The sequence below is a fragment of the Cibotium barometz genome, chromosome 44 (genome assembly GCF_041138505.1).
Source record: "Cibotium barometz isolate CiBa-2024 chromosome 44, ASM4113850v1, whole genome shotgun sequence".
Classification (NCBI taxonomy): domain Eukaryota; kingdom Viridiplantae; phylum Streptophyta; class Polypodiopsida; order Cyatheales; family Cibotiaceae; genus Cibotium; species Cibotium barometz.
The window spans coordinates 5,313,088-5,330,466 of NC_141089.1; the positions used below are offsets into that span (position 1 = coordinate 5,313,088).

General features: G+C 40.3%; 2 protein-coding genes across 2 annotated transcripts in view; one reads left to right on the plus strand and one right to left on the minus strand.

Annotated features, from left to right (window-relative positions):
* Positions 1-17,379, minus strand: part of LOC147612887 (uncharacterized) — a 185,377-nt gene that overhangs the window by 102,855 nt on the left and 65,143 nt on the right. The window lies entirely within an intron of this gene.
* LOC147612888 (glutathione S-transferase T1-like) lies at positions 11,722-12,971 on the plus strand. Its single transcript, XM_086782161.1, has 4 exons — positions 11,722-11,858; positions 11,961-12,040; positions 12,139-12,344; positions 12,435-12,971. Exons 1-4 carry the CDS (start codon positions 11,737-11,739, stop codon positions 12,642-12,644), a joined length of 618 nt encoding a protein of 205 aa, XP_086638287.1. The 5' UTR covers positions 11,722-11,736; the 3' UTR covers positions 12,645-12,971.

A 17,379-nucleotide genomic window follows, 5' to 3' on the forward strand; every position in this document is an offset into this window, starting at 1 on the left:
AAAGAGTGTCAAACTCTTCAAGAATATCTTAGCAGCATCAGCTCTCTCCTACAAACAACTTCGTGCATTAAATGCACATAAGGATGACAAGAAAGCTATGATGTTCTCCAACTTAGAAGAAATCAAGAAGTACAAAGAAACTCTTTCTTCACTTTGAGTGTCCCAACAAGAAATGCTATACAAAAGTATGATAGCTATCCTCATTTGATGAAGACATGAGACTTCAAGAAGAATAAGTGGTTGTGCTTGATTTAGAGAAAGCTTTCCTCTCTAAAACCACTTTTCCAAAGAGCAAGGGAAAAAGCAAGGCCATAAAATGCACATTCTGTAGAAAACTTGGTCACATGGAGGACAGATGTTTTAAGAAGATGACACGGCAATAGGAAAAGGACCATGCCAACTTGGTTGGCAGAGGAAGATGAAGATCCTGAAGATGTTGTAGAAGCTTCCACATCGTCCATACAAAATTCTTTATTTTCTACAATTAAAGGACCCGACCTTGATGATGAGGACGAGTATGCCTTGTAACTTCTCCTTCATTTATGTTTAGGTCAGTAATGGGTCCTCTGCCCGGGTATTCCACCCAAAATGTGTATTTATTTGTTAGCATGTCTACGTTCCCACTAAGATGTCAAACTACTCCTTATACAGAGTAAGGGGGGGCTAGTTCTGGGAGCTCAGGGATTTCATGTATGGTCTCCTATATCATGCCTAACATGAGATTTTGAGGTGTTGGTACATTGTGATCTTTTATATCACGTGTATAGTCGTGAGCCCAAATCATCATGAATATGAAGGTTGTACCCACATAACACCTCGCCGACTCCTCCGAAGGGGGGTTTGTTGGGTTTTGTTGTCCACCTTGTGTCTGTCGTAGTCCGACTTATATCCACCCTTTATGTGTGGGTATGTGTTCCTCCTAAATAACCAGAAAGTAAACCCGATCGTGTAGCCCTACTCTCTTAAGCCTTTAGTTAAGTAGTGATGTCAGCACCTTTAGGTAGATATTTGCTCTTGTGATTTAGGTTGTTAATTTAGCCAAAGATAAGGCCAGTCAAGCCTATAACAAAGAACCCTTGTACTTTCATTTTTTATTATTTTAAGATATAGCTGTGATAAAAATTCTAGTGCTTTTACTCTCACGCACTCACTTTAATTCATCGCTATCACACTCTGCATAGTCTTCTACTCCTATACACCATGTGAGCTCCAAGGCTCCAACATGGTATCAAAGCAAGGTTTTGATCCTTCCTGCTTACATCACCTTCCTAGCTGTGACACATTAGTGTTGATCAGCACCGAGATGGTCTATGCCTGCGCAGTTTACTCCACTCGATTACACCGCCCACCACCAGGACAACTTCACGCCTACAACCCTCAACCGTCATGCACCTCGTCGTCTCAGATCTACATCATCTCAGATCTGCAACCTTGCTACTCTCTGTGCCAGCGCTATACAATTGCTACATTAGTCTATAGTATTCAAACATTCTACTTTCAGTGTTCACCTTTCCGCGTTAGGTATTTAACGTGTGGCATTCGGCATTCCGACTATGGCCTACGACCTTCGGGGTTTGGCATTTGGGTTGTAGCTTCCGACTTGCGGATGCCACGTCAAGTTCCAACCTGCTAATGCCATATCAGCTTTTAACCTACGGATGCCACGTCAGCTTCTAACCTATTGATGCCATGTTAGCTTTTGACCTGTTGATGCCATATCAACTTTCAATTTAATGATGCCACACGAGCTTTCGAACTGCTAGAGTCAGCAATCCAAATAAGCTATCGAAGTCAATTGACAGAATCAGTTGTCTACGTTTGTCAGATTCTGATGACAAAATTGGTTGTCTGAGTCAGCTATTGGAGTCAGCTATTGGAGTCAGCTATTGGAGACGAAATCAGCTATCGGAGAGTTAGCTACCTGAATTAGCTATCAAAATTAGTTGTTGGAGTCAGCTCTTAGAGTTAGTTGTTTGAATCAGATGTCGGACTCGTGAAACTCTGCCATTTGGAATCAGCTTGTAAGCAAGAGCAGTATAGTTCATCCTATCCATTACGCACTCATGGATTCTTTCAAAGCTTCAAAAAACTTCTTTCTCTATAAAAATTCTCTAGAACAAACTTCTTTACTTGGCATACAAAGATAAGACTTCTCATACGAGATAGGGTCTGGGGAATCATTAATGAAGTTCAGTTGTTGGGATAAAATTAGCTATCTAGGTCAGCTATATTGGATTTAACAGTATAAATCAAATGTCAGAGTCAGGTGACAAATTAGCTATCGAAGTCAGGTTGTGAATCAGCTTTCTAAGTCAAGTGACGAATCAACTGTCGGAGTCAGATGACGAATCAGTTGTGTGTGAGTCAACTGTCGGAGTTAATTGCCTGAATCAGCTACTATGGGAATTAGTTTGTCAAAGTCAACTATCATAGTGATTGTCTGAATCAAATGTTAAACTCTGCTCATTGGAATCAACTTGTAGGCAAGATCAATATAGTTCATCCTATCCATTAAGCACTCATGGATTCTTCCAAAGCTTTGGAAAATCTTCTTTCTCTACAAAAAATTTCCAAAACAAACTTCCCTACTTGGCAGCCAAAGATAAGACTTCTTCTCATGCAAGATGGGGTCTGGGTCAATGAAAATGAAGAAAAATCCAAAGGCACACACTATCGTCACCTAGAGTAAAGTCCTAGAATGAGCGTAATGACAAGGCACTTGCTCACATTGGCCTTGGTCTGGCAGATAATCTTATCCATCATCTTGATTTGGACAAAATAGCAAAAGAGGTATGGGATAAGCTTGAGAATCTATTTAGTAACAAAATCAATAATTCTAAAGTTTTTCTCAAACACAAATACTACAATCTGAAAATGAAAGAGCATCAAACTCTTCAAGAACATCTCAGCAACATCGGCTCACTCTTGCAAACAACTTCGTGCATTAAATGTACATCTCGATGAGGACGACAAGAAATTTGTGATGTTCTCCAGCTTAGAAGAAATCAAGAAGTACAAAGAAACTCTTTCTTTGTCCCAAGAAATGAAAGTATGATAGGTATCCTCATCGAGATGAGAACAAGAGACTTTAAGAAGAAGAAATGGTTGTGCTTGATTTAGACAAATCTTTCCTCTCTAAAACCACTTTTCCAAAGAGCAAGGTCAAAGGCAAGGCCATAAAATTCTGTAGAAAACTTGGTCACATGGAGGACAAATGTTTTAAGAAGACGGCACAGCAACAGGAAAAGGACCATGCCAACTTGGTTTGTAAAGGAAGATGAAAATCCTAAAGATGTTCCAAAAGCTTCCACATCCGCCACACAAAATGATTTATTTGCTACAATTAAAGGACTTGACCTCAATGATGAGGGACGAGTATGCCTTGTAATTTCCCTTCATTTATGTTGAGGTCAATAACGGGTCCTCTATCTGGGTAGCCCACCCGAAATTTGTATTTCTTTGTTATCCTATGTGTGTTTCCACTAAGATGTCAAACTACTCCCTGTATATAGAGTAAGAGGGGCTAATTCTGGGAGCTGACGGATTTCATGTATAGTCAAGCTCCTATCAAGCTTGACATGAGAGTTTTAGGTGTTGGTACACTGTGATCTTTTGTATCACGTGTTGTGTTGTGAGCCCAAATCATCATGAATATGAAGACTACCCACATAACACTCGTTGACTCCAAAGGGGGGTTTGTTGGGTTTCGTAGTCTGCCTTGTGTCCACCATAGTCCACCTTATATCCACCCTTTAAGTGTGTGTATGTGTTCCTCCTAAATAACCAAAAGTAAACCCGGCCAAGAAAGTAAACCCAATCCTATAGCCCTATTATCTGTAGCCTTTACCTAAGCAATGATGTCAACACCTTTAGGTAGATATTCTCTCCTATGATTTAGGCCATTAAGTTAGCCAAAGATAAGTTAGCCAAAGATAAGGCTTAGCCAAGCCTATAACAAAACACCATTGTGCTTTCATTTCTTATTATTTTAAGATGTACCCGTGCCAAACCTTCCAGCACTTTTACTCTCACACACTCACTTTGTGTCACTATCACACTCTACACAGTCTCCTACTCTTGTACATCATGTGAGCTCCAAGGCTCCAACATGGTATCAGAGAAAGGTTATGATCATGCCTGCTCGCATCACCTTCCCAATTGTAACACATTGGTGTTGATCAATACGTGCATGGTCCAAGCTTGCACAGCCTACTCCATGCGATTACACCACCCACTAGGCGAAATTTATGCCTTCACCCCTCAACAATCGTGCACCTCACCATCTCAGATCTGCAACCTTACTGCTTTGGATGAGCTCTGCACAATTGCTACGTTAATCTATAGTATTCAAACATTTAGCTTCCTTCCGTGTTTGGTATTTGGCGTCTGGCATTCAGCATTCCACATTCTGCCTACAGCCTTTAGCATTTGGCATTTGGGTTACAACTTCCGACCTACAAATGCTACGTCAACTTGCGAACTGCTAATGCCACGTTAGCTTTCGACCTACGAGATGCCACATCAGGTTCTAACCTGATGATGCCATGTCAGCTTCTGACCTATTGATGCCATGTCAACCTTCCAATCTGCTGATGCCATGTTAGCTTTTGAGCAGCCGGAGTCAGCAATTATAATTAGCTATCGAAGGTCAGCTGACAGAATCAACTATCTAAGTCAGCTATATTGGATTCAGTAGTTTAAATCAGCTGTCGGAGCCATGTGACGAATCAGTTGTCGAAGTCAGGCTACAAATCAACTATCTGAGTCAGGCGACAAATCAGCTGCTGTCAGAGTCATGTGACAAATCAGTCATGTGACAAATCAGCTGTGTGAGTCATGTGACAAATCAGCTGTGTGAGTCAACCTGTCAGAGTCAATTGCCTGAATCTGCTACTATGGGAACAATTATCGAAGTCAGCTATTAGAGTCAATTGTCTGAATCAAATGTCGAACTCCGCTGTCGGGGTCAGATGCTATCAAAATCCATCTCATCGGAATCAACTTGTAAGCAAGAACATTACGGTTCATCCTATCCATTAAGCACTCATGGATTCTTTCAAAGATTTGGAAAACCTTCTTTCTCTACAACAATTCTCTAGAACAAACTTCCCTATGTGGCAACCAAAGATAAGACTTCTTCTCATGCAAGATGGGGTCTAGGGAATTGTCAACGAAAATGAATAAAAACCCAAAGGCACACCATCATCTCCCTACAGTAAAGTCCTAGAACAAGCGTAATCACAAGGCACTTGCTCACATCGGCCTTGGTCTTTCAAATAATCTTATCCATCATCTTGATTTGGACAAAATAGCAAAAGAGGTATGGGATAAGCTTGAGAATCTTTTTGGTAACAAAATTAATAATTCTAAAGTTTTTCTCAAACAAAATACTACAATCTGAAAATGAAAGAGCACCAAACTCTTCAAGAACATCTTAGTAACATCGACTCTCTCCTGCAAACAACCAACTTCACACCTTCACCACCCTTCAACAGTCATGCACTTGTTTGTCTCAAATCTGCAACCTTACTTCTCTGTGTTAATGCTGCGAAAGTGCTAGCGGCGTCAGTCTTCAGTATTCAAACTTTAAGCTTTCAGTGTTCGATATTCCGTGTTTGGCATTCGGCATTCAATATTTAGCTTTCTGTGTTTGGCCTTTCCTATTCGGTATTCTACATCTAGCATTCGGTCTTTTGTGTTTGGTATTCGGCATTGGTTGATATTATCAAGGTCCTACCCACCAAGAATGTCCTCCACATGGCTTTATTAGAGGTGTAAAAAAGATTCATTGTGGAGGAGTTACCTTCTAGTTATGATGAAAATGTTCTGTTTGAATTCCCTCCTGCAACACCTAGAGCTAGGACTTTGGATCTACAGCTAAAGTTTGATGGACAAATTTGGTCAAGGAAGATGTAACCACACATAACTTTGCCCTGAATGGGATTGTGAGGCTGAGAAAATGTGGTGGTTCCTTAGCCTTTGAGAATGTGTTATGCCCCTATTTGGAAAGAATAGGTATGTATAATGACACCCATTGGAAAGGTCATTCAACAAAGGTTCCCATAAGTTAACAAAGTACAATTGTTAGAGCCCTTCAATGCTTGCATTGAAAAGTGAGTCCAATATGTAAGGTAGTATGCCCTTGTAGGGTGTACATATGCTTGTCATATGAGAGTGTAAAGGCATTATATTCTAGATGTGTCATTCACCTTGGGTTTCATCTTCATAGAGTTTCCAAATAAGGGACATCACAAAAAGATATAGATAACATCAAGTCCAGGGTGGCAAGTGAGGTTGCAAGCATGGAAGGCTCTAGACCAAGGTTCATTTAAGAAAAATTTGCTCAGGATGGTGTTCTTGAAGCCTTATTAACAAAAGGTGTTCTTGTAGAGAAAATGAATAAAGTGAGCTTGTAGAAGTTGGTTGATTCAGTTGTTCCTTTGCTCAACGGGCGGCGATTGACGGGACTGGTTTTTTTTTTGTTTGTCATTTGTTCAAGTAATTAGCAATGATAACACTTTAAGTGGTTTTTGTCAAGGTTTCTAGTTTCTAGGTGGAAGAAGGAGGCTTCTAATGATTGTAATGGTGGTCCAAAAGGATTGGAAAAGATTTTAGAGCTAAAAACAAAAGTGTCTATGATTACATATAAAGCATTGCCTTTCCTAGCCAGATAATATTTAGCACATTTGAGAGAGCTTATGTATTTAAGATGTCCACCCTAGGTGCACAGTCAGGTGTGGATCTAGTCAATAAGATGCACCTGAGAGGAGACTTGGAGGGGTGTTAGGTCTGCTTTTGATCATGTGCGAAGAATCTAGGAGTGGCACACAATGGCATGCCACATGTATAATCCCTTTGCCCAAGAGCTTTAGAATATAGCTATTGGGGAATTCTATGTTCAGGACACTTAAGCCCAAGTGTTGTTTTGGACTATGCTCAATAATGTCGTTCGATAGAAGGAGCATGCGGAGTTTCTAGTGGCCAAGGCAAGTTCGAATTGAAAGGGTTTGCATTACATAGTCACCATCTCTACGTTCCCTACATGTACATGTGAGGATTTTGTAAGAATATTAGCTTGTTTGGAAAATTACATGCCTTATAAACACATATACTACATTTTCAAGCAATTCTTGGTAGTGGACCAGGAGAAACATGGCCTCATCCACTAGGCAGCTCTAAAACAAGGAATGAACTCTACGAGGCATTCTCGATCTTGTTATTAGGGGTTTGTTATGAGAGTTTAAAATCTTCATTTTGGGGATTTTGTGCATAATCAAACATTTTGTACCATTGTTTTAACGGTTAAAAAACATAGAACTACCTTGGCAAAATTTGTTTGCAAACTTATGCTTTTTATGCATGTTAATGATATCTCCTCACACACCACACACTCTCCTTATATGATTGCTTCTATGAAATATGGAAAAAGTTTAATTGTGGTAATTTAATGTGGTTGTGTTTTGCAAAATAATAGGGCCATTTGATTATGGTTGCTAGCCCTTGCTCGGGCATTGCTTTATGTGTGATATATGGGAATTCTATCAAAGTTGAGAGTGGTGACATGTGGTGTTTCATGTGAAACATGTATTGAGTCTCCTAATTGTCATTCAATATATTAGAGTTTCTATGCTTACAAATATTACAGGGTGCTTTCCAAGGGAATACCCTTGCAAAAACATCAACTATTAGAGCAATTTGCTATGAATTGGGGCTTGAATGGGGAAGCCTGACTCGTAGCTCGGGGGTTTTTGCCCGAAGAATAGTGATCCCCTCAAGAGATGTACCTGACAAGGCTATGGTATAGCGAAATTGCATTTTTCCATCAGCGAGCGACGAGTGAGTATTTATGTTTACTCCACAGCCAAGTGAAGGAAGAATGATAAGACAATGAGCTTACCCATTGATATGATTGATGACAAGCATGTGACTTATGAAATTCTCTTCTGTGTGTGATCTAGAGATATAAGTGAAGCATGGCTAGTAGGGGTATCTCTTTTTCTTTTTCTTTTTTCTCTTTTTTTATATATAGTGCAATCGAATGATCTACAAGCTTGTGTGAGGATCTAGAAGGGTTCCCTTTGGCATGATAAACAAGAATGGTTTTTTCACAGATGTGAATATCTTGAGATATTCATGTCTAAAAAAATATCATCATTATCTTGAGATATTCATGTCTAAAAAATATCATCATCTTGAGATATTCACATCTAAAAAATATCATCATCATCTTGAGGCACAACTATGCTAGAATGATTCAATTATGCAAAAGTTGTGTGATCACCTTGAAAAGTACCATTCTGGAACATTTTTTCTAGCATGAAAAACTAGGCTAGTTTTTCACGGTCGTGAATATCTTGAGATATTCACATAAAAAAAAATCTTGTTAATTTATGATTATGACCAGATGTAGGCTTTCTTTAGGCCTTCTAGAAGCTTGTGATCTCCTTAGTTGATAGAATGGAAGAAACTATCATGGGGATCTTTCTAGTGAGCTTATAAACCTCAAGGTCTCCAAGCTCCACACCTCCTTGGGGAGCAATTTCGTCACCCTCTCCCTTACAAGAGCGTTATCACACCATCACCTGGAATATGGGTCCTCATCCCTCATCTCACCTCACAACACTCACACACACTCGCTAACACGCATTAGAGAAGAAGATTAGAGAAAGGATTAGCACAAGAGCAAGAGTCAATTGCACAATGGGAGACTATATTGTATTATGAGAGAAAGTGACTTATATATACAAGGCTATAAGTGTTCACACATACTTAAACTATGGTCGACCAAGTGCCTAAGGCTCATAAATAGCCTATTGCTTATACAATGCTTAATTTCATATTACATGCATGAAGTACATTCATAGAGAATTCATTCTAGCTTGTTGGCACATGCTCTTAGAGTATTATTGCCATAAGTATTCTGTCAAACCATTTTCAGGCGCTCATCCAAGTTGTAGATTTAGACATCATTGCTTCTTAGATTGATTATAAATGCTTGTGGTGTCTCTATCTTTGCTATTCAATGTAGAATTATAGTGGCAACTCTTGTTAATCCCAAAATGGGTTGACAAAACCATTTTTGGTACCCTTTGTATTTAGTGGTGCTAGTGAAGTAACACAAATGCCTGAGACATTCCCTCGAAAAAGGATAGACTCTTCAGATATAATAGGTGCTTTTGGTGTGTAGCCTAACAACCCAATCTGTGAACCTTTTCAAAGTTCCCTCATTGTCCTCACAGAAGATTAGGAAGGAGATTTAGATAGGTGAGATAATTTAGGGATAACATTTTTTTATTGGCATGCTTTAGCTTTGCCTACATGGATTGATTGGCATGCTCAAGTTTTGCCTATTAATTTTTCTCTTACTTGTGGAGGATATAAATTACATTACTTTGTGATTCACAAGGTTTATGACCTTAGTGGAGTGACTAGTGAAAACTATAGTTACTAGAGAAAATCGGGTTTATAACCTTAGTGGAGTGACTAGTGAAAAATATAGTTACTGATTTGTTAGGTTTGAATAGAGAAAATCAAGCTAGAGGTGGAGTGATTTTAGCAATCAATTAGGAGGGTATATAGGATAAATTTGGTGGATCTTTAAGAACACACAACAATGGAAATTGGATCAACACAATACAAAGCACTAAATTGTAGAAAAAAGTGAAGGGTAAACAATACTATTGCTTGAAAAAACTTGATTATAAACTGATGACGTCCACCCACCCATGTGCTCTGGGTAAGGAGCTTTGATAGCGATTTAAACAGACTCTAAACGAAGGATGTCTTGCTTACAAGAGTGCTTGAACACATTGAACTCAATGATTATGGATTTCCATAAATCCCCCCATATATAGTACCTCAGTTATCTCGGACCCTACCCACACGACCACATGTATGTAATATGAACTATGAACTATGAATGTAATTCCAGACCTAATAAGAAAACAATAACCAGAAATTGAATTCTTGCTATTAGAATCTGCTACCCAATCTGAGTCACAAAATCTAGTCAAGGAATTACCTGATTTGTAAAAGATATGATATACCCGATGGTACCTTTAATGTATTTCACAAAATCCAATCAAGGAATTACTCGATTTGTAAGATATGACATACCCAATGCTACCTTTGATGTATTTCACAAAATCCAGTCAAGGAATTACCTGATTTATAACATATGACATACCTAATGGTACCTTTGATGTATTTCAACACCTGCATTCCTATCTTCTAATGGTTCTCTCTGGACTAATTTGAAAACCTACTAAAGGACACCAACTGCAAAGTTGATGTCAGGTCATGTATTGTATAGGAAGATCAAACTCCCCACCAACTTCCTATACTCCTTCATATCCACCATTGGAGAAGCATATTCAAATAGAAAGCTTCGCAATCAACCACCATGGGTGTAACCACTGACTTGCACTCAACCATGCCAAATGCCTCAGAATTTATATAACATACTCAACCTCCATGGGTGTAACCACCACTGACTTACGCTCAACGATGCCAAATGCCTTAAGAATTTCTATTACATACTTAACCTCCATGGGTGTAACCATCGACTTGCACTTAGCCACACCAAATGCCTTCATAATTTCTCTTGCACTCAGTCATGCCAAATGCCTTTAGAATTTCTCTTGCATATTTTTGTTGAGAAATGAAGATTCAATTTGACTCTTACCAAACCTCTATCCCCAAACAAAAATTCATAATAAGCACAAGGTCTATCATATTAGACTCTGAACTCGACATCTCATGTGTCTACTAGATCTTCTCTTTATGTTTTCCCGTCATCATAATGAGGTTATCTACATATAGGACAATGATCATGTACTTACCCTGCTCAAAGAAAATATATATATTTGCATCTAATGGATATTTAGAAAGACCAATACTTAAAAAGAAAGCACATATCCATTGGTACCATGCCTGAGGGACATGTTTCATCCCGTAAAATGCCTTTTGGAGTCTGCACACTTTGTTTTCTAAACCGAGTATCTCAAACTCAGGTGGCTACACCATATAAACCTCCTCCTTGAGATGGCCATTCAGAACTGCTGACTTCACATCCATTTGCAATACTGGCCACTTCTCATGAGGGCCAAGGCAAGTATTGTATGAATAGTTGTCAATCTAGTTTTGGGGACGAATTTCTCCTAAAATTTGAACTCTTCAACCTGTGCAAAACCCTTTTCCATGATGAGTCTTGCCTTGTGCTTATCTAATGTACCATCAGACTTGTAGTTAGCATTCCAAACCCACTTGGTGCCAATAACCTTCTGTTTTGCAAGATGATCGAAAAGATCTCAAGTGTGGTTTCTTAAAATTAAGTCAAACTTTGACTCCATGGCTGCCCTCTCCTTTGGATCTATTGATGCTTCTTCCAAGTTGGTTGGCTTGTGTACTTTTATTATCTCAATTAAGGCCATATTGGCAATGTAAGCAGAGGCCCTCTTCTGCTCCTCTATTCTCTTGGATTTGCGAATAGCTAATGGCTCTTCTGTGATTGCTAATGGAGCTTTCCGATCCAAGAACTGCTTCACCCATTTAGGAGATGGCACCTGCAAGCTTCTTTTCTTTATCACATGATGAATCCACCTCTTGTGGAGTTGGTACTATCACACTGGTGGTTGTGTCTATTGGGCTACTTCTTTGTTAAAGAATAGTGTGGGTACAGAGTCCTTTCCTCCACATGACAACTGATAATTATCTTTACGCAACAAATATTTTGCCATGGTGTCATTTATATTAATACTAGAGTATTTGGGACACTCAATTAACATTTGGTTGACACGTTGCAGTCATGCAATTTTGAGGTATTTAGCTTGTGCATTCCCCAACGTGAAAGACCATTGGTACGACGATTAAGTTGGTTGTCATGTCTTTGCACTGAATTGGTGCCCTTGTTACAGCTGAATTACTTTACTTGGTGAGCGCTAACAAATGCTTGGTACCAGGTACCCTGCGGATTTAAGAAAGAGAGCTCAAATTGAGTGCATTCTAGATTGGCATCATACTAATCTTCGACGCGGTTCAGGTGCAAAAAGCTTCTCCACACCAGAAGTCTTTATTTCTAATGGGTGAACAATAGGCTCATTGAAGGTTGAAGGATGCTATGTGTGCTTTGTGTTGCAGCTGGCTTAGTGATGAACCGTGTCATTGCACCCGCTTTTGGCCGTGCTTTGGATGCCTGTGCTGCATCAGAAGCTGAAACCCTTTTGAAAGCATCTCTCAAGAAGTTGGAGACGATCTGGTTGAAAGAGAATGGAAGCTTTTTGACGGGCAGTTTGCAACCATCCATTGCAGACTTAAGCCTCGCTTGCGAAGTCATGCAATTGCAGGTACTTCTTTTGCTATAGAGAAGCTCAACACATCAGTAATTTGTAATTGTCTCATGCATGGCTTCTTGTCATGTGTGTGCATGTGAAAAGCTCCTCGATAAAGACAAAGTGTTGGAGTTGCTGGGCCCCAGGCCAAAGGTGAAGAAATGGTTGGATGCCGTCGAGAAGGCAACTGCACCGCATTTCTCCAAAGTACATGAAATACTGCTGAAAGCTGCCAGCATGTACCAGAAGAGGAGGGAAAGAGAGCTGGACACAGCAGTCTCTACTGATGGGTCAAGAATTCAATCAAAACTGTAGCATAGAGAGGCTATAAGAAAAGAAGGATCTGCTTAGTTCCATATAAACTAGTGCTTCCTATGATGCCATGTTTGCAGGCAACATGTCATATGTATGTGCTATTAGAAGTATAGTTATATCATCGATGAAGACCTTGTGTATGAGAGCCTTTTGCATTCAGCTTGTGCCGATTAAAGTTTCCTATACTTTGTACATATGACATGTTTGCAGGCAACATGTCATATGTATGTGCTATTAGATGTATAGCTATATCATCGGTGAAGACTTTGTGTATGAGAGCCTTTTGCATTAAGCTTGTGCTGATTAAAGTTTCCTCTACTTTGTACATATCATCTTCGTCAACTACACATTATGGCTAAAAATGTGGTGACATTTTTAGTACAATTCTGTTTTTCTTCTTATTCACTTTACGAGATCAGCACATGTATTAGTCTGGTATAAAATCAGGAACTTGGACCTATAAATAAAATAAAATATAACAAGAGGCAACATGGATTGTCTTAACACACACACCTTTTTTTTGGGTGAAATCCACTGTTTCATTAGAATTAAAATGTACATGCATGGCTATCCGAGAGTGGGACTGCCAGTATCAAAAAGCTAAAAACAGTGATAAAACACTTACAGCTAAGGCAAGGAAAGCTATCCAAGGAAATGAGCATCTTGAAGAGATTGAAGCAAAGAACAACGAAAATAAGCATAAACATCCACTGAGGTATGCTGAAATAACTTTGTTTTTTGTGCATGATATACAGTCCACAGAGCCCAGTAGCGGCACCAAGAGAAGAATTGAGCATAATCAAGGAGGGAAACAAATCTACCAGAGAGCCAGAAATGCTTGCCAAAAGTGAGGCTGGGAAAACCAACATGGAGCAGAGTTGTCAAACGAGCAAAAAAATCATGAACAGTAGGACAGGCCCATAAAAGATGCAGCACAGGCTCACGTGGATGCGAACAAGTCGGACAAACTGATGTAGCAATCCGCCTGACAACCAACAGAGAACCCACTGGGAGTGCACCCACCAAACACCGTCAAAGGAAAACCCGCTGCTTCAAAGGAAGTTTACTTTTCCCGATGTGACGAAAACAAGTCTTCCACCATGCCAGAGACTTGTCCAAGCACCATAGCCGATTACCATGCTTCTGAATCCATGGGTGTGGGAGAAGAACGCGATAGGCATTTTTAGCTGTCAAATCCGTAGAGGAGGAGGAGAAATAACCTAGGAGTCCACGATCAAACCTCCAATCTAGGAGTGGCAGAGTAGAGAACAATGGCGGAACCGGCTAAAACGCATGCAGCATAGTAATAATAGCATGCCAAACAGGCCTATGGTGCATACCCAAATGACGACGCCTCTTGGCTTGAGGGAAAGAGAGGGTGCAACCCCTTTCATCGATCACATAAGCCATGATACAAATTCCCTTGCAATGAAGAAAATAAGCCTTTCGTGGTAATGGGAAATCAAAAACAGGGCTCCAATGTATGCTTTGCTGGCAAAGGGTGTTGCCAAGATCCGGAGGGCGGCCCGACCATTTCAAACAAGAGAGTAATTGTTGCCAGTCATGAAGCAGACGAGTAGAAAAGGGACAACCAAGAATGCGTCCTTGAAAATACCCAAATACGACATCCTGTATACCAACGGTCCAATGTCCAAAAGCACTTTTTCGGAGGGAGGCTAACATACTAGAAAGCATAAGTGTCCAAGGTTTCTGTTGCTCCACAAATGTCAATAAGCTCTAATACATGAAAATGAATATTAAGAATGTTCAAGCCCCCATGCATTGCTGGCGTACATACATAATTATACCGGAGTAGATGAGCCACTTTACGGTCCGTTTTAGTGCGCTAGACATTCCATCGCTTTGGACATGAATCGATCAATATTTGTAGAGAACCAATGAATGAGAGGCAAATGGAACTGGACATACGCCATAATGAAGACTGAACAATCTGAAGGTGAACATGAAGTGGCAAAGTAGAAAGTTTCCAATAATCAAGCTTATGAAGCACCCACTGCCTTTCTTGTGCCAAAGAAATATGCCATCCCATGGGGTACCCCAAATTCCGCACCACCTGATCTGGAGGAATCAAAAGACCCGGCCACAACAACTTATGCCAGTCACGCTCCTTCAAGGCCAAGAGCTTGGATTTGTCAAAATTTACTTTTAAACACATTGCCAGACCATACATGTCAAGGGCATGCATAATCTGGTTGTGAAGATCTGATTCAGAGTTTTGTAAAAAGAAAAAAGAGTCATCTGCATATGCTTGACTAACAAAAGGAGAACTCCCAGGAATGTTAATGCCATGTAAATGTCACCTTGAAACCAGGGCACCCATGTGTAATAGCAGGGGATGAGTGGCAGTAGTATATAACAAAGCACTCAATGGATAGCCTTGCCTCACAGAGCGGCCTAAGGTCCAACAGGAGGAAAGGGCATCATCCAATAGGCAACGTGCAGTGCCATCCTCATAGAGCCAATAAACCACATTTTGCATTTTCGGACCCATACTGAGCTGGATGCAACCCACAATGGAGAAGATGTGACAATCTAATAGCTAGCATCTTCGAAACCAACTTATACACCACATGCATTAGTGTAATCGGGCGTCAATCTGACAATCGTGCACATAACTATTTTTTGGGGATCAATCGCAGCAAACCTTGTTTCCACAAAGAGGGCAAAGAACCAGATATCCATGCATGATTGATCATATATAGCAGAACAGGGCACAACTGATCCCAAAATTTAGCAAAGAATTCTACTGTCATACCATCCCATCAAGGGGATTTAGAGCGTCCCAATCGTGCCAATGCAGCAGACAACTCATCCTCTGTAACAGGCAGGTCAAAATCATGTGCGTCATCCAAAGATAAAACGGGTTGGACCTGCCCAAGGAATACATTTCTGGCATCCATCTCAGCAGAAGTGGACCTGCCCAAGGAATACATTTCTAACATCCATCTCCACAAATAAGTCAGTATAATAATTGTGAACAACATCATCAAGCTGTTGCTTATTTTTTGTCCATGAACCATCCGGCCTTTTGGACCCGATGAAGTGAGTGCATCCGACAGAAGATATGAAGGCTTAAAAAAAAGGCTTAGAGGAGCACCCCGTGTCCTTCATGGCTTTCTGACGACGTGAACACAATTGCCATTTACGGAACTTACGACAATCATTGTCAGCTAGACACTGATAGGCAGCCTGAAAGCAAGAGTGCTCATCATAAGACAAAGAGCGATGCTGAAAAATATCCGTGACAGATTGAATTTGATTCTTAGCATTTGCGACATGTTGGCACAAGTCTCCCATATACCATTTAACACCATATTAGTGAATTTGGGAATTTCCCAATTCCCATTTTTGTGAATACTTAAAAAAGGAGACATGGATAACATGTTTCCCATATACCAAATTTTACCATAATCTTGAATGACATCCTGCACGCCCACAGTAAAACGGTCCCATGCCCAATCTACATCCACTGAGACATGTAATGCAAGACGATCAATAAGCCCAACCACCATAGCTTAAAAGCCTGATGCTTGATGTAACTGTTATTGACCAATAACAGCTTTAAAAGCTTGATGTTTGATGTAACTGTTATTGACCAATAACAAGCGCTTGCATGGCAGTGGTACATCATGCACTAGGAGACCAAAAAACAAAGTTATACAAAGCAGAAAACGATCCGATAACCGTAGACTGAAATCCAAGTTCATCTCACAAGTGAAAGCATCAAATTGCATTGCATGCAACATATACCATTGATCTAGTCGAGCCCAATAATGAGTAAATGCATTGTGATGAAAAGTAAATCCAGTATGACCAGGCAATAAATGCTACCACAATCACAAGCATGTAAAGAATCAGTCATGTGACCCCATGCTTGGCGTTCTGTCATAAGCATATGTTGTCGCTCGCTGCGTACTACTGTCCCTAGGAGCAATGGAATTGTCAAAATCCCCACAAAGAAAAGCATTGCCCATCCAAGGGTAGGCAGCCAAACAATGCTACATAGCAGCCCTGTGCGAGCCGAAGTTTGAGAAGCATACAACGAAACAAATTCATAAATAACCCCATCAATCATGCACTGGACCACAAGGAAACAACCATGTGGGTCGTTGTAAGCAACATGTGGCTATAATTCATGTTGTATCAACATAGCTACACCAGAAAAAGCATGAGAGCCTGCATAAAAGATACGAAATCCTACAAAGGAACCTTCCCTGCCTGCCAAAGAGTATTGGTTGTGTTCTTGTAAACAAACAATATGCGGCTTAGTCGTATTTATGTAATCCCAAAGTAGCCTCCATTTATTTATATTACAGAGGCCTTGGACATTGTAACACATTTGACCGGTATATACATATATACAAGAGAGAGAATGATGATAGATCAAGCCTCAACTTGCATGACGGCACCAGGCAGCGAGACGAGGCAGCCTATACATCCACAACATGTACATCCTCAATCATACAATCTGGAGCAGAATCAGGAGCAGGAGTGTCAGACGAAATGACAAGCATAGAAGTCTGAGATAATGGATCAGCACGAACTACAACCGGCCTACTGCAAAACCATCAACTCCCAAAACATCCTTTGAGGAAGAGGCTGTCTCCGTCCAATTGCGACTGGCCATGGCTCTAGGCCTAACTATCTTCTTAGGAATATGCCAATTCATTGAAGGGCCTATATCCCCCCTGTCGTCGTCGATGATACACGGGCT

Bases quoted from the DNA above. Each gene is read 5' to 3' on its own strand.
- LOC147612888 (XM_086782161.1), top strand. From the start codon at position 11,737: ATGGTGTCATTTATATTAATACTAGAGTATTTGGGACACTCAATTAAC. The intron at 11,859-11,960 runs GTACGACGATTA...GCTTGGTACCAG, and splicing joins CCCAACGTGAAAGACCATTG to GTACCCTGCGGATTTAAGAA. The intron at 12,345-12,434 runs GTACTTCTTTTG...GCATGTGAAAAG, and splicing joins GCGAAGTCATGCAATTGCAG to CTCCTCGATAAAGACAAAGT.